The sequence below is a fragment of the Cuculus canorus genome, chromosome 11, assembly GCF_017976375.1.
Source record: "Cuculus canorus isolate bCucCan1 chromosome 11, bCucCan1.pri, whole genome shotgun sequence".
NCBI classification, from domain to species: Eukaryota; Metazoa; Chordata; class Aves; order Cuculiformes; family Cuculidae; genus Cuculus; species Cuculus canorus.
In genome coordinates, this window is record NC_071411.1 from 7,697,257 (window position 1) to 7,714,341 (window position 17,085).

The following is a 17,085-nucleotide window of genomic DNA, read 5'->3' on the forward strand; positions in this document are numbered from 1 at the left end:
AGCATGAGAACTTGAGCATCTGTCATCAACTGGGTGTCCAGCACCGCATTTGTGGCATGCCAGATAAGACCTCAGGTTTGGTGCTGCAGCACCAATCATCCAGCGTCAAACCAGCCAATCTGCATGGCAGAGAAGGGCTGACAACTGCTTGGGTGGGTGTCTTTAGCTTCAAAAGCCCAGGAAGATGTTTAGACGGGAAAGAAAAAAAAGGAAAAAAAATAGTGAGTAAGAACTTAAAATGACTTATCACAATCAGACAAAGTGTCTGACCAGTTTGTCTATTACTGACCAGGTCTCTGAGCCTGGAAATGCAAACTCTGAGCCCACTGGGGATCAGCATAGAACTGTTGGTGTTGGATTTGTCCCTTATCTCTTCCAACCACAGATGCTGTCTCACCCCACAGCGATGCTGGTTGGAGTCCTGTCACCTCCTGGGTCATTCCCCTAGTAATACAGCCTGCACACACTGGCATTTCCCAAATGCACATGGATCAAAGTATTCACAGTTGCTTTTGAAATTTTGACAAGCCACTGTCTTTTCTTTGGTTAAAGGTTTGATCAGGACCTTTTGAACTCTAACTGTAGGTTTTGTTAAAACATAAGGGTGGGGGACAAGAATTGCTTGAGCATCTTCTCCCAGAGCCAAACAGATTTGTCTCTTCTTGAGGGACGTTGCCTCATCCCAACTTGGTCATCTCCAGAGCAGGTGACACAAACAGCACACACCCAACGTTTCTGATTTTTCTCACTCCTTTTCTAGCCACAGAAGATGGGGTTATGAGATCCACCTGGCAAGGGAAGGCCGGTCGCAGCCCACTCCAAGCCCTGTATGAGAGTGACCAGGTAAGGGGACAGTCTGGGCAGGCAAACGCTCCCCTTCAGGTGGGTTCAGTGGGACCCTCCCCGCACAAGGCTTTGCTACAGACAAAGCCATGGGCACTGCTTGAGGCAGGGAGCGCTCACCCTCGCCTACCTCCAGTGCATGCGGCCCAACCAGCATCAGTGATGTGGCATCAGAGAAAGGTGTCCCACTTGCCTTTAGCAGCTGAGAGGCCCTGGGGGGGGTGTGAGCGAAGCTGCAAAAGGTGTGTTTGTTTCCTTGTACTGTGTCTTCTCATGGGCGAGCAGTTCGCCCCCGCCACCCCCCCCCCCCCCCCCCCCCCCCCCCCGTGCAGTCACACTTGTCTTTGCAGAGAGATTCTCGCCCACAACTTCCCTGTAGGAAACCACCTTCCAATTGGTGCAAGAGGCTGGGCCATGGTCACGCGACCCAGCTGCCAAATGTGCCCTGCATTTCGCCACATCCACAAGGCAGTCATCTTCTGCAGCTTCCAAGAAGCAGAGGGCAGAGCTGGTGGTCCTTGCTACCATCCCCACTACCTCTCCACTGCCTGTCGGCAGTGCTCACTGCAGCGAGAACCAGATCTCCTTTCCCTATATGACACTCTGTGTTACTGTCTAGGTTGACGCTTTAATGTCTATAAGCAGTGAAATTACACTTGCTCTGGGAAAAATGGCAGATGTGAACTTCCTTGACCACAATGCCAACAAACCATAAGGCTGCTGGCATGTAGTGGTGTTATTTCCTTAAAAGTGCTACATAATTTCTCTGGCTTTTAAAGAAAAGGAAATGAAGGGAGCAATTTTGCTCTGAAGTAACTGCAAGACAAGCACTTATTCCAGTGGGTGGCTGTTGAACAGTAGTCACATTTATTTGTTGCCATGCCTGCAGACAGTGTCTGTCTGTCTGTCTCTCTGCTGTAATAGTTTTGAATTATGCAAGTGCAGGGAAAAACACCTGAAAAACCCACATTTTTAAAATGCCTCTTTATTTTTTTAAGCACTTGCAAAAAAGTGTTTCCAATTTAAAAAGGTGATCAGGAGTCTCCAAACAAAACCCAGCAAGAGAAATTCCTACTGAAAGGTTTGGCTCTGTCGCAAGGAGGTGAGGATGTCTCTTCAGCTATGATTATCACCTCTATGGGTGCTGTATCTTCTTCACAATGTCAAAAATCATCTCTTGGAGGCAGTTAGTGTCTGTTGACCTGCATTTCCTCCATCTGAGCATTTTCCCTTGTCATCTCTCTCTTGGAAGGAGCAGGGACTGTACACTTTCTCCTGTCTCATCTCAGGTTACTGTCCCTACAGGGTCATGGAGAAAGTGGTCACTAAGTTGACCTGGACAAGGTTATTGATTTTGTGGAAATGAGATCCAAAGTAGTCTGAGTGTGGTTCATCCCTTGCCTGAGGAGCTTTTTGCCCAAATGTTTGTGCCTCTCTGAAGGTGACAGGTCTACTGGATCATCTAAGGGATAGGCAGTTTGTCTCAGGGTCCCAACTCCTGGCAAGAGCTTTACAAAGCCCCATCTCCACAACACTGCTTCTCTCAGGCTCTAACGCCTCCCAAAGCCCCGTATGGACCCCCAGAGGAGAGGTGAGGATGTACCTGAAGCTTGGCAAACGGTCTTCTTTGGCATGCACAAGTGATGACAGCTGTCAGCAACAAGGATGCAGGGACCAAGCAGGTGGCCTGCCCCTGCCCTTCATCTTGAGGTTGCCACATCTCTGCAGGTGGCAGAGACATTTGCCCTGGCACCCTATGATGCCAGCAGGACTGTCTACAAAATGCCATATAGGAAGCCACCGTTGTCTTGCGACATGAGAGTCATTGCTTTGCATTAAAGCAACAGCTCTGTGTTGTCAGAGCCACCCCGGGTTAGCAAACCGGCGGTGAAGCCGTTAGCAGTCGTGGCCTGGATGAGGCTGTTGGAGATTCCCAGCAGTGACATCCAGGCTGAATGCAAAACCTCTCAAACCTCATGAGTGAAATGGGAAGGGAGTGGGCAGGAGGAGGAGGGGTACTTCCCCTTCTGAGTTCCTGGAAATAATTTCTTTCCCAAGATGTTTTAATGACATCTGGGGATTTCTGATAAAAGCCATGACAGGAAAGGTCGTGTCCCCATATGTGGGAATTTCAGCTGGGGTAGGTGTTGGGGGACTCTGGGCTCCAGGGAAGCTAATTCAGAAGCTGCCAGGCCTTAATACAAAGATCGAAAGGGATAAAGAAAGGGCCATATATGGACTCCTTGTCCCTGTGGACAAAGGAGACTGTGCCCAGAACTGAGACATATGGTTGATGTGTGTAGAGAAAGTTTTATCAGGAGAAGAAACCCAAAGCCCCCAGAAAAGCCCACCCCACCACCTCCAGTAGCACCTTGCTCCTCTCCATCATACCCTGCCACCCCACCTTGCCTTCAGCTCCCTCACTGCTCCTCAGCATTAAAGACCATTTTCCTCGGCCCATGCCATTTTCTTCATACGTGCCCACACCCACGTGCCACACTTCTGCTTCTTGCCCTGCAGTGCTTGCAGCGAGCCTGTGGGTGTAGGTGTCAGTGTGACACCAGTGGAGCCCCGTTGCACCCCAGAGGTGTGTGGAGCCCTGCACCAGCAAAGGGAGCCTCTTGGCTGTTTGCCCCATGACTGGTGTAAGGGAGAGCTTTAGCCCATTTAGGTTGGAGGTGCCATTACAAATGTTTGGTTGTTGACCCTCTCTGTGCCACGTTTCCATCCACCCCCTTGACTTGTCTTCTGAACCAGCTCCTCAACATGTTTTATTCTGTCTTTTGCCCCCAACATGTCTGAGGATTAAATGTACCAAAGAAAGCTGAGTTCAAAGTCAATGCTGGCCCCAGAAATCTCACATGGGTGACTGCCAAACTCAGGAAAGGGGAGGGAATGGAGACAGTTGTGGGCCAGGTGTGTGTGTAGTCCATGATCAGCTTGGGCAAGCTAGTGACCATCTCTTTTTCTTTTCTCTCCCCAGTTTGAGCAGTCATCACTGCAGGCAGTTCACCAGCAGAGACGGGAGCTGTTGAGCAACATCTGCAACCGTTACACCCGCAAGCGACGTCTCCTGCGGTCTGATGACTTGCGGCACTTGGTGGTGGATGACACTCATGGGCTACTCTACTGCTATGTGCCCAAAGTGGCCTGCACTAACTGGAAGCGGGTGATGATGGTCCTGACAGGGCAAGGCAAGTACCGGGACCCACTGGAAATCCCTGCCAATGAGGCCCATGTCTCATCCAACCTGCGCACACTCTCCGAGTACAGCGTCCCCGAGATCAACCACCGCCTGCGCAGCTACCTCAAGTTTATCTTCGTGCGGGAGCCCTTCGAACGCCTGGTCTCGGCGTACCGCAACAAGTTCACCCGCAGCTACAACACGGCCTTCCACAAGCGCTACGGGACCAAGATCATCCGGCGGCACCGGCAGGAGCCCAGTGACAGAGCATTGGAGCGTGGGGACGATGTGCGTTTTGAGGAGTTTGTCTACTACCTGCTGGATCCACGGACACAGCGGGAGGAGCCCTTCAACGAGCACTGGGAGCGGGTGCACTCCCTCTGCCACCCCTGCATCGTCCACTACGACGTGGTGGGCAAGTATGAGACCTTGGCCGAAGATGCCAACTATATCCTCCAGCTGGTTGGGGCTGACACGAGCGTCAAGTTCCCATCTTCATCCAAGACCAGTAGGACGACAGATGATATGACAGCCCAGTTCTTCCAGGACATTAGCCCCTTCTACCAAAGGAGACTCTTTAATTTATACAAAATGGACTACTTGCTTTTCAATTACTCCATCCCCTCGTACCTCCGCATCCGATGAGGTAGGGGCTGGGAGGAGAGGCAAAGGAGAGCTGGGTAACTCTCCATCTTGCCACAATTCCTCTCCTCCCACCCTGTGCTCATCTCTTGATTGATCTTTCCCTGTGCCCTTCCCATTACAGTGTGCTCCACATCCTGATGCCTCGTTAATGCATGGTTTGGATGGAGGACTTCTCTCAAAACACTGAGGCTGGAGCTTTTCCTTCCCTTTCCCTCCCACCCTTCAACATCTACGGGGGATGGTGTTGGGACCGGACAGTGCTGGGTGGGAGGGTTTGCCTTGGCTGGGGACTTTCTTTTAACTAAGAGACTTCTCTGTAGATCTAAGTCTTGGGAAGGCTCCTTTTTTTGGGCAGGATCCCTTAAGGTCTTTCTCCTCCTTACTGGGCTGTTTGGGGGCAGACATGGCGTCTCAGGGCGGGGCATGGTGCGGTGTGTCAGAGACTTGCATAGAACCAGAAATAAAGCAATAATTTAATGTCAATTTTTCCTTATGTTTAAAATTGCTGTCACCTTTTCTTTTTGCCTTGTTCTCCTCTGTACTCCCCCAGCTTCCCACACCATCCCCCCCTTGCTGGGGAAGGCAGTGGTGTTTTAGTATGACCATGCATTTTTCCATGACAAAGCCTGGAATGCTTTTTTTTTGTTTCTCGTCTTCCATGTGCTCTTGTTTGGGATGCAAAATATGCCAAAGAGAGAGGGGAGCAGGTTTGCAGCAGGTCTGAGCTGACGGAGACACAGTGCTTTCTCCTGAACTACAACATCAGAGCGCTCAGTGCCCATGTCTGCATGTCTCTGGATTTCTGGTCAGATCCAGTGAATCCAGGCTCCACACCTCCTGTTTTTTAAGAGCAGGTGATAGCTGTTTTGCAAAGCTATATGTACAGCACAGGTGCAGGTGTCTGCTGAGATAAATCACATTGTCCACAGTGTCCTGCCCATGGCCTCGCTGGACTGGTGGGACCCAGCTGGCCGTGCTGGCTTCTCATCCCTTGTCACCGTGTGCTGCTCCCAGGCACGGCTGCTGCCTCCCACATGGGGTGGCCGTATGGCACTAGGGGAGGGAGAAAGGTGCTGAGGCAGGTCTGAGTTATAAAGTGCTTCAGGGAGCACTGATGGGATGTGGGAGATCGCTGTGGTAACAAAAAGTGATGCTGCACTGGGAAGGCTGGAGAAGAACAGTGTGTCTGTGTGTGTGTCTGTGTGGATGCAATTGTTGAGTGTATGAGAGAAAATTGAGAATAAAAATGGGGACAGAGACACCTAGAGGATATTTTTCCTTTGCCTGGCTGGCTTTGGACACTTCATTCCTTGAAGAAGAAATGGGGAGAAGGAGGTGAAACACAAAAGAAAATGACAAACGCAGTTCTAAGATTTTAAATGAAAAACAATTCAAGGAGCTGTGTTTCTGTCTTTTCTCTTTTCTGTTTGGCTTTGGTTTTCTCGCTGCCTTTGTAAATAAACACGCCAGTAATAGAATTTGCTGTAGAGTGTATCTGCTGGCTTGGATGTGAGCACTTACTTATTAGGACAATACAATGGAAGGTTCTATAAACCCCAGTGCTCTCAGACTCTTTTAAAAAATAATTTTTTCATTTAACAACTTTCAGCTGTTGTATCTTAACCTTTTTGCTCTCTGCCTCTGATCAGCACCTATGATGTGCTGACGCTACCTCCTTGGTTGCTGCATTTGGACACTGGGTTTAGCAAAGCAATGAAAAAGAGAAAAGTAAATAAAATTGCTAGTGATCCTGGCATTATGACTTACATTCCAAATCTGAACTCCCAGCACAAAACCAGATTATGTGATGCAACAAATTTCATCTGCAGTGTTCAGGCTTGGAGTGCATTCCTCTTGCTTTCTCAGGAGTCTCGTGTTCCCTGCTTAGCACTCCCTCTGCGTGGAAAAAAAAGATTGTTCAAGTCACCACAAGATCTTTCATTGCTTTTGGTCATGAATCATAATTTGGTGTCAGAGTCAGCGTCACAAAGGGATGGATTTTTTTGGATGGATTTCTTTTTCTTTCTTTTTCCTAAATATTGTTCCCTGCAGGTGGTTCTGAAGAGCTGGTGGCACAGTGAGTGGCAAGGACGCAGACCCTCTCCCCTTTGTGCTCTCTGGGTGTGTTCAAGCAATACATGGCTGGTTCGGAGCCTCTTTGGAGTGAAAGCGAGGGAGCAGCACACACTGGACTTTGTCTTTTAGCCAGCTGGTTTCTAAACTCCCTGGCAAGTGATGGTGGCAATTTGGAGGTGGTCTCAGTTGCCATAGCTATTTGGTCGGTGGCCTGTCCCCATCCCCATCACACCTTACCCAGTGCCCCAAACAACAGCAAAGCCACACGACTACGGGGCGAATGCAGCCCTCCAGCCCCAGCCATGGTCTCCTAAGGGCTGTGTTCTGCTGGGAGCTGGTCTGTATCCGGGCATCTTTTGGGTCACGTAGGACCTTTGGAAACACTCACCTTTGAGCTTTGGCTGAAAAAAAAACCAAAAACCCAAACCCAACCACCAGCCACAATCCAACCCATTTAGGTCATATCCTTGGCTTTCCCCCTACCTAAATAATTCTTTCCAAAAACATGTCCGTGCAAACAGAAAATAGCCACTTTGTGTGTTTGAAGCAACTGCCTTCAGCCTGGGCTGGAGCTTTCCGAGGCTGGAAAGGCTTTGCCTGTGCCAAAGCCCAGCAGCAGCCCCAGCAGCCCCAAAAAACGCTACAAGGCTGGAGCAAAACGGAGTTATGAGGACACCGTGTGACTGGTGATTCCAACTACAGGCATTTTAATTTCTTGAGGGTGCTGGGAACATTTTCTCTGAGAGGCTACTGGTTGGGGTTTGGGTTATTTGAGGTTCTTTTTTAGCTGATTCACTGCATCCGTTTTTCTTGCCAGGTGAGAAAACATCAAGGTAATCTAGGCCAACTCTGAAGTGTAATTGGATTTGGTTTTCTCCTCTACATGGGACTGGGAATGTAGTAGTGTCTGATATGCAACAAGGGATTGAAAAGCAAGGAGATTCCTGGGGATTGCTCCCAAGGAGGATGGAGCAATCTTATCCCCTTGGCCTTTCCCAAGCATCCTGCTGAGCAGGGAGTGTTTCCAAGAGGAAGATGTTGACCTGGTGATGAAGGACATGAATGCACTGCTAGGATCCCAAATGGAACCAAAACACAGCCCTGTTTCTTAGTGGTATTGGGGCTTTGGTGGAGCTGCCCTGCGGGGCCACGCACCATGTACTGTGCTGCATTTTGGCCAAGGTTCAATGACAAGTGGAGGTGAAGACTCTTCTTGAGCAGCCCTGTGACCAACAAGGTGAGAACAAGACCAACCATCCCACCAGGAATGAGCACAGCTGCTGTGACCTGGTGAAAGAGCAAAGGGATAATCCCAACAATTTACCTGGAATGTATTTTGTGCTATGGAGCCCCATCTCCATTGCCCCATATGAAGCTGTTGAGTTTCTTCTTCCAGTAGAACAAAAAAAAATCCAACTTGGTATTTCCGCAGGGAAATGAACCTGCAGGGCTGGTGCCCAGAGGTAAGTGTGGTCATCAACTGAGCTCCCACACCCCTGGCATGCCAGGAGCAGCTGGGCGGGGGGGACAAGGAGGGGACCTCCCGCAGCAAAGCCAAGGATGCTGGTGGCTGCCAAAGGAGACGGGTGAGAGCACTGGGGTGTTCCCACTGCACCAAGTGCACCGATCGATCCTACCAAACGGAGCAGAGGCACCCAAGCAAGCGTGGCTGCAATTAGATGCCTACCCCATAACCGAGCAACTCATCTGCTGGGGTGCACGGACCAGGCAGCACCTTTCTCTGCACGGGCTGGAGTCCTCGGTGCCACTTCAGCAGCAATGGGTTGGGGCTGGAGGACCACAGTGCCTGAGGGAGAGCCACCCCAGGCAGCGCTGCCAAGGTCACCCTGGGTCAGCAACAGGAACCCAAAGACAGAAAAATCCAAGTAAAAAACGACAATCGCATACAGCTCAGCTTCAAGGAACGAATAACCTTGCAAACTCTATTTAAACCCTCCTTGCCTATTAGAAATAAATCATTAAAGAAACAAACTATGGCTGTTTCCACATGAAGTAGCATTCAGACTTCTGAGCTGCAGAGTGTCTGTGTCGTGCAGCCAATATCGGGCAAGTACACCATGGGTGCACTCAGTGAGGGGTTTAGGGGCCGGCTCCTGCCCTGCCAGCCCCAGCCGAACTGCAGACCATGTCCCCCAGCCCCTTGGAGGCTGCTGGTATCATGGGGGTCCCATCCTGTTCTCAGGTTCCGAGGCTTGAGGAAAAGAGTGAGTGAGATTGGCCCTGGGGTTCAGTGCAAGGCGTGGGAACTGCCATGGAGCTATCGGAACAGCAGGGGGGCAAAAAGCAAATAGGAACTCATTTTATATGAGCATGTGTGCACACATATACAGTGTAAATAACGATTATATTCTCATGTATGAAATAAGTATTGCAAGTAATTGAAATATTTATAGGTAATAATGTATGTATTATGTGTGATATATGTGTATAATTCATATATTGCAAGAATAATTAAACAGCATTTTTATTATATTTATTTTACTATATTTTCATATCATATGTTTAATAGAGTGATTATATTTGTATATGATTGATTGCAGTAGTTAATAGCCATCTGGTCTATGTAGGTCTGCATATGCATGGGTGTGTACATCATCGTATTTATATAAACACATGCACACATCACCATTCAAGAGGCAGTACCTTCTCTTCCTGCAACACTGAGCCTTGCCACAGTCCAATGTGGCTTAGCAGCTAATAGTAACCTGTCCCCTTCCTCTAAATGCCACTAGCAGCCTTCGGAGCGTAGTGTGCCTGTGCTGTGAGTATTTCATGCTATGAAGCCACCAGCCCCATCTCTGGTTGCCCATGTGAAACTGTTGACTTTCTCCTTCCAGCAGAGCAAAACCAAGTTTCAGCAATAGGGATGTTTCCTTCCAGAGCTTGCTGTGCACCACAGATTGGGTTGTTTAGCATTCGGAGGATTAAATAGACCTTTGTTGAAAAGGGGGAAAAAAAATGTGCCTTCAAGTATGTCTTGGAAGCAGTGTTGCACATGAAGGAGGCTTTTCAGACTTGCTTGTGTTTGCTGGCTGGCGCTTCACTTGTCCCTGCTAAGAATGTTGCATCTTGCACAAAGTAGAGTTTCTGGAAAAGTACTGTATTAGGACAGAGGCAGTGAGTAGAAGCTGGATGGGGAGGAAAATAAATACTCTAACTATCCCTGAAGACAAAGCCCTGCTCTCACCTCCATGGCTGGTGACAGCCCCTTCTTTGATTGCAAAGAGAAACCCTTCTCCAATTAGGAATGAAGGAGCCTCTGACTGACCTTCCTCCCTGATGCAGCTGGGATCTGCCGGAGGTCCCAGCAGCCACCCAACATGCAGCTCCTCAACACATGGGCCCCATGGTGGTGCAGGGCAGGCGCCCACCCTCTCCCAGCCTCCCATGTCCTTCCTTGATGCCATCCCATAGCACTGATGTGAACCTGAGATTTCATTTATTTGGGGACAACTAGTGGCTGACCTCAAGAGCGAGTCTAAACCTTGCTGCTAATACAGTATGAAGGAAAACCAAGGAAGATTAACCCCCCTAAATTTTACATCTTCTCACTGCATCCTCCTACAGCCTGGATCAGCTGGCTGGTGGCTGCACAGGGCTTGGAGGAGTCTCATTCTTCTGCCGACAATCTGTATTTGCTCTACTTCCCCCAAGAAATTAGAATGAGGTAAAGATGGAAGGCCTTTGACTAGAATCTTGTAGCATTTGATGGGTTTCTCAGTCCAGGTCAAGCACTGAGCAATGAGCAGGTCAGCAGCCAAGAACTAAAGAGGAGCACCAACAGAGCTCTCTTCTGCCACCTCCTCTTTTTTATGAGGAAGTTGCTTATCTGGGAGCTGTGAGGAATAAATACAAATAAAAGTCACTATCAGCTCAAACAGAGGAGCTGGCACCTGTGGCAGGATGGCTACAAACCAGTGAAAAGCTGGGCACAGTAACGACACCGACACAGCAGCAGAAGCCAGGCCCCTTGCTGGTATGGAGTTTCCTGCTGGGTTAGATTAAAGATAGAAATCACGGTGAAATGTCCGCACCCCATCTGGGCTCTGCTACCCACAGAAGTTTGCTCTGAAGCTATGTGAATTTTGTGAAGGAAAAGGGAGGAAAGAAGCCCCTTCCCCAAATCTCCTCCCCAACAAAATCACTCCAATGCAACACGACAGGGAGCATAAAACCACACAGAGCTTGGCTGTGATGTGCTGAAAGCGCTTGAAAGCTGAGGATCCTGCAGGCATTTAAGCACCAAATCTCTGCTTTTAAGGGGAGGGCAGGGGGACAACGGCTCGGTGCCACTGAGGCAGCTGGTGCCAGGGGGAGGGAGCAGCTCTGCCCGCTCACTGGAAGGGCTGTGGGCACTTTCTTGGAGGAGCAGGTTCAGATGGAGATGAAACACTGATCCAAGCTATGCTGCAGGGTTACATGTAACCTTTGTAAGCAAAGGCCCTTTCTTATTTGCACAGGGAAAGAAAGAAAAGGAAGAAAGAGTAAACAGGCTGAACAGCCAAATAATTAGCCTTTCACTGCCCTTAAAAAAAAAAGAAAAGGAAAAAAAATCCCCTTTTATTGAAACCATTTCCTTTTGTTATATCATTTCTCTTGAGACTGGAAGCAATTTCAGTCTTAAGCGTGTTCCCTGCACTAAGTGCATGGGCATGAGGCTGACGCTTGGCTGTCCACCAAGGGGTACCCTTTATAATCTACCCACGTTAGCCCCCCACCTCCTGCAAGGGGGGAACCCCCAGCCCAGCAAGGTGCAGCATAGGTCACTCTGACCCAGCTGAGCCCCACAAGTAGGACACAGATGGCATCCATTACGTGTTCCCATCCGTGTCCTCTGTCAACAGTGACAACCAGAACAAGCCAAGCTCTGCCCAGAAATCCCCTGATGAAGGCATGCACCAGTGCCAGGGCTTTGTTGGAATCATATGGCTGAGGAGCAGCTGTCTGTTGGGCACTGGGAATTCATACTGGAGGACAGCGACTGTGGTCCCTGGCAGTCTGCACCAGCTATCAGCTTCAGTCTCGGGCTTTTGAGGGACTGGAGGGGAACAAGGGCAAATCCGTGCTATTAATAGAAGGAGTTCAACACGTCTGGGACCCTGCAGAGCGCTGCATTGTCCTCAGCAGCTTGGCTTTGAGGACCACCCTTGCCTTAGGACTAAGCTTACCTGATTTACGTCAGCAGCAAAAGCATCAGGGTCTGGAGAGGACCTCTCCAAGGCACTGGGAACATGCAGCAAGAGGAGAAAAGGTGGTGTTGAGGCAGAAGGAGTTATTTGCCAGGACTGCTAAAGTCAGTGCCAAACTGGAGCTAATAAAGGTTTACAAAATAAAATGCTAAGCTCAAGTTATTAAAATACTTACGTACGTATCTCCTAATGCAGCCACCTCAAACTGGGACCAGCAATCAGACGCTTTGCTTTCCCCACGAGCCCCCACAGCTGCTGCTGCTGCAATTATCACACGTGGGTGCTTGGGGTCAACAGCAGCGCAGCCGAGCGGAGCTAACAGCACACAGGCTGCAGCGAGAGATAAAGCAGCGAGGCCCAAGACGGGGGAAAGCATGTGCCTCGCATGCTGAAATCTCCCCCACCATGAAGCTGGTGTGCACAACACCCTCCAGCTCAGCCAGCATGGGGGAATTTATCCATCATAACAAAAAAGGAAGAGGAGGCTTGGAGAGGGGGAAAGAAACAGCTTGTATTTTTTTCTGGGAGTGCTTTTCTTCATGAGTGTCAGCTCAGAGCTTTTGGTATTAGGAACCTTCAGCCTCGTGTTGATTTCATGCAGGGACCTTAGCTTTGCAGCCGTTCTGGTAGACTGGAACAGCACCAGGAGCAAAGAAACACCCAAGGCCAGTAGGCACCCAACACATCTCCAATATAAGTGTTTACCAGGCATCTGTCTGCCAGCAGTCTGGGGACCTGACCTCTCCCTTTCCCTCCTCCAACACATACAAATGCAGATAATTATTAAAGTCAAGGCCCAGTGGCATTTTTCAGAAGTTTAATCCACATCCTCAACTCCTGACTCTTGGGCACCTTATTATCTGGCAGATCCTACTGCTTCTTCGATTTCACTGAGAATTTGCTGCTTTCAGCCCCACAAGCCTCCCTGACATGTTCCTGGTAGGATGAGATAGCCACCCTGATTGCAAGGACCTAAGGAGTCATTTGCCGAATCCTTACCCAGCCCAACATGGTCTTTATGTGCGTACACAGATTCTGGACTCATCATTAAGCAACTGTTAGTGAGTGGATGGCAGCTGTGGGAGAGGGAATGGCTTTAATTCTAACATGAAGCATGTGGGTTGCAAAAGGCTGCTCTTGGCTTGGATTTTCCTGAAACTCTATTAAAATTATGTTGTCCAGCCCTTAAAGGATGAGAAAGAAGCAAGCAAGAAGTTCTACCTGACAAGTTTGAACTAGAAACAGGTAGAGCCATGGCAAGAAGAAACAAGCCCCAAACCCACAGCATTACCTTTTTTTTAACCACTTTATTTGTGTGTGTGTTTCTATAAACATTTTAACTACTGGACGTTTCATAAACCGTAAAAACAAACCCTCCTACCCCCAAAATGCAATCAATCCAGCTTGTCGGTCAGACAACAATGACGTTGCCAGGGCAGGTAGGTGGTATCCCTAGATAACCTTCCAGTTGGCGCAAGCCAGCGATGAGCTCACTGCATCAGATCCTGAGCATCTGAGAGATGAAAAGGAGACAAGTTGAAAGACCTAGTCGCTCTCCTCCTCCGAGGACATGACGGGAGAGAAAAGTGGGGCGAATAAAGAATTGCCCTTGATGGGAAATGGAGAGGTTGCAACATCCACTTGCGGGATTGGATGCAGTGACTTCATCAGGCTTTGGAGCAGCGTCTCAGGCTGTCTTGGTGCTAGGGGCTTAAACAGATCAAAATCCTCATTCATTACAAATGGCCCAAATGCTCCCTAATACCTTGTTTGCTGGGCGCAGCTGTGAGCAGTGGGTACTGCTTAAAACCAGCTTGCTCGCTTGCAAGGGCACAAGTTTGTGGGTGCTGATTCGTCGGGGTGGGCAAGCCCAGCTGTAAGGCACAACGGGGAGGAGGGATGAGTTGATGGGGGCGGCAGGGGAGTCCCAATCCAGCCAGGTGACCCAGAGCTCATTGCCAAGTACCCTGTTGTCCCAGAGGAAAGCACCGTGTCGCACAAGTGATGTGGAGCAGCTTATGGTCTCTCAGTTCCCCAGGTTCATGTCTGCACCATGGACAAACCAAACTAGGCGGAAACAGATGGCAAGGAACCCGGTGCCCAGGAGATCTCCCAAGGCAGTGAGGTAGGGGATGGAGAAATTATCTGGATCCAGTGCCTTCCTCCACATCAGGCGCACAATTAGGTCAGCCACGTAGAGCAGGATCCCCACCTGAGGAGAGGCAAGACAGGCCCTGACGTGAGGCAGCAAGAAGGTAACGCACCGTCTCCCTCAGCTCACAGACAAAATGCCATGGCCACGCCAAGGCACCAGATCTAACAGGGATCACCGAGAGTTAACACCTTCCCCAGAGAACCGAAACAGCGAGATGGAGCTGCACTAGGGTAGGTATGGCTGGCTCTTGCCATTGGGCGCTGCGCTGCCTGGCAGCACCCGTGATGCCACAGCCCCATGCTGACAGCCACAACGGTGGGGACTATGCTTGAACTGCTCATCAGCATCACAGGGCCCCATATGGGAGTCTGGCCACACCAAAAGATTCTCCCAAAGGTACAGTTCCCACTTCCTGTGCCATGAATGAGAGCGCTCCACCAGAAACTGGGCTGCTGTGAACATGTAGGCAACTCCAAAGGGCAAGTTTAGCCAGATTTTTAATTCTTCATCCTTCTTTTCACCATGAGAAATTCAAATTGCATCTACTTTGTTTTTCCCCAAAGTCTCAGTGTATAACTGGAGTTTGAGGCAGTTTTTACATCAAAGTTATCCCAAGCAGCACTGATATGTTAAAAAAAGAAAATAATTTCTTTTTTTTTATCTCAACAGTTTTAAAATCTTTGTTGTGATTTCTTTTAATTCCTATTTCATTCCTGATTCTGATAAACAGATGGAGGGAAAAAAATACTTTGGTTAAAGATTAAAGACTGTCTAGTTAATTGAATTAAGAAGGGAGAGAGAATTTGCACCCCACATCTGGTGGTCCCTCCATGGGAGACTGCAGCACAACAGGAACCAAAGCCAGAGGCAGCATTTCTAAAGGTGAAAACTGCAAGCTGGGTGAGGGAAGAGAGGAGAGGAGAGTTGGGGGAAGCAAATTAATCAACAGAATCACAGCAACTAAAGCTGGATGGAAACTCTAGAGTTTTATATAGACCATTCTTCTGCCTCAATACGCGATCAAATGTGCCCACATCTTTCCTGATGGTCATTTGTTTAACCTGTGCTAAACAACCCTCAAAGATGGAGACACCAGACTTTAAGAAATCGTTCCCATGGCTCTTTTCTTTTTTTCTGTTCTTTTTTTTCCCAAGGTCTAACATAAATCTGCTTTTTTCCATTTGAAACCCATGATTTCATGTTTCATCCCTAGTGACCACAGAGAAAATGTTATTCTGTCCCTCCCTACAGAAGCTGGGTAGCTTAAAGGCTGTTAACCAGATTTTCTCAAGCCTCTCCTCTCTGGACTCACTAACCCCAGTCCATTCAATCATTCCTCCGAGGTCATGTTTTCTGGCCTCTGATCTTTCTCTTTGGGCTTCCTACAGCTGACCTGAACTTTTCCCTCTCATTTTTTCTGTCTGTCTTTATGGAGGGAAAGAAAGAACCAGGCTGAACATATTCTCCTCTACTGGCTTCCATGGGAATTTTTCAGGGTCAATGGCGTTGCTGGGATTCTGCTCTTTACATTGTCATTTATTCTGCGTATTTTCATGCTTGGCTCTGGTTGAGGAGTTACCTCGATGCATAAAGAGAAGAATAAATATTTTCCTTTACAACTCTGGCTGTGCTGCTGGGCTTAGGGTTGTGCAAAGGTCGAGAGAAAACAATTGTTTACACATGCAAGGAATTCACCCACAGACACAAGGCTGCTTGTAAGGCAAAGCAAGAAATCAGCTACCTCACCCTGCAAAGTAATGAATCACATTTAAAAGGGCAAGTAAAGTCAGAGCCTCTGTGAGTTCAAGCAAGAGCCGTATGCATTTCTGAGTGAGTTTACGAGGCAGGCGAACCAACAAATGGAACAGGCAGAATAAACTGGATGAACTACCCAGTGCCTACCCAGAACTTCTACTTTTGAAGGTGAACTTCTCAGGCTTGGGTTTTCACTTCACTTTTGACCCTTATGGCCTTGCCCAGAGGAATCCTTAGGTCTTCACTATGATGTGCGAAACCAGTTTTTCCAAAACAAGCATGGAAACCTGCTGGCTGGGGTTCTCACTTTCCCTTTACTGGGATGACCAGTGGCAGTCTGAAAATTGTTGAGGCTTAGAGACTCAAGAAGTGAACAGGGCAAAACAAAGTACCACCAACAGCAAGAAAGACCTCCTTGCTGAGTGCGTTTCTGCACATCTACTGCAGCTCAGCGGATGATGATAACTTGTTCCTCTTCTAATGTCTAATCTCTTGCTCACCCTTAAGGACAGCCGTGCTCACATGGGAAACCAGACCCCGGCAATTTGGGTGAAGTATTACTGGACGCACACAACCTACACGATGCTTGGTAGGAAGCACACCTGAAATGACTGGAAATGTGAGCTGCTGTTGGAAGTTTTACCGTAGCTCCTGTTAAACCTGGAAACTGCTTCGTTTTCACAGTATCTGAGAGGTTATTTTGGATGAGAGTTTGAGGTTTACCTGCAGCAAAGCAGCAGTCAGATAGAACATCACAAAGGTGAACGACAGAGATGTGTGGCCTCCCTGCAGCAGATGGATGGTGTAGAGGAACACGAGGTGCCCTGGGATAACCAGGAGGAACAGGACTCGGGCTGACTTGGAATTCACCTCTGCAGAGGACACAGACAGAAATGGCAATGACAGCAGCTTCAGACAGTGGGAGGACAAGACGCAGTGACATATTTTAATGCATAGACTTGGGACTGTCCCCTCCCACCAACCACATTGCTAATGCCTTTTCTAGATCACGCAGCAATGTGGAGCATCTGCAGTATCAGCCTAGCAGCTTTGTCTAGCACTGAAACTGTGTGCCAAATACATGTTCCGCACTGTTCCACTCCACTTTGTCCAAACACTCATATCGGCTGCTCTCTGCCTCCCACTGATTCTGCTCTGCCTTGCTGCAACAGACTCCCCAGTTCTTAGTTCGTTTTAGTAGTAACTCCCAACCTAGC

At 48.8% G+C, this 17,085-nt stretch overlaps 2 protein-coding genes across 12 annotated transcripts in view; one reads left to right on the forward strand and one right to left on the reverse strand.

The window, feature by feature from the left end:
- Positions 1–5,107, forward strand: part of CHST13 (carbohydrate sulfotransferase 13) — a 47,667-nt gene extending 42,560 nt beyond the window's left edge. For 4 of the 6 annotated variants that reach the window (XM_054076238.1, XM_054076239.1, XM_054076240.1 and 1 more), the window contains 2 exons: positions 761–843; positions 3,827–5,103. In XM_054076238.1, coding sequence (XP_053932213.1) covers positions 778–843; positions 3,827–4,672 — 912 coding nt within the window. In that variant the 5' untranslated portion in view covers positions 761–777 and the 3' untranslated portion in view covers positions 4,673–5,103. Of the gene's footprint in view, positions 1–760; positions 844–3,826 lie in introns of all 6 variants that reach the window. The other 2 variants (XM_054076236.1, XM_054076237.1) reach the window with 2 other exon arrangements.
- Positions 5,108–10,381: 5,274 nt separating this feature from the next.
- The window catches only part of SLC41A3 (solute carrier family 41 member 3), a 29,053-nt gene continuing 22,349 nt past the window's right edge, over positions 10,382–17,085 (reverse strand). For 4 of the 6 annotated variants that reach the window (XM_054076232.1, XM_054076231.1, XM_009570964.2 and 1 more), the window contains 2 exons: positions 16,592–16,740; positions 12,148–14,170 (listed from right to left, as the gene is read on the reverse strand). In XM_054076232.1, coding sequence (XP_053932207.1) covers positions 13,985–14,170; positions 16,592–16,740 — 335 coding nt within the window. In that variant the 3' untranslated portion in view covers positions 12,148–13,984. Of the gene's footprint in view, positions 11,993–12,142; positions 14,171–16,591; positions 16,741–17,085 lie in introns of those variants that run through there. The other 2 variants (XM_054076229.1, XM_054076235.1) reach the window with 2 other exon arrangements.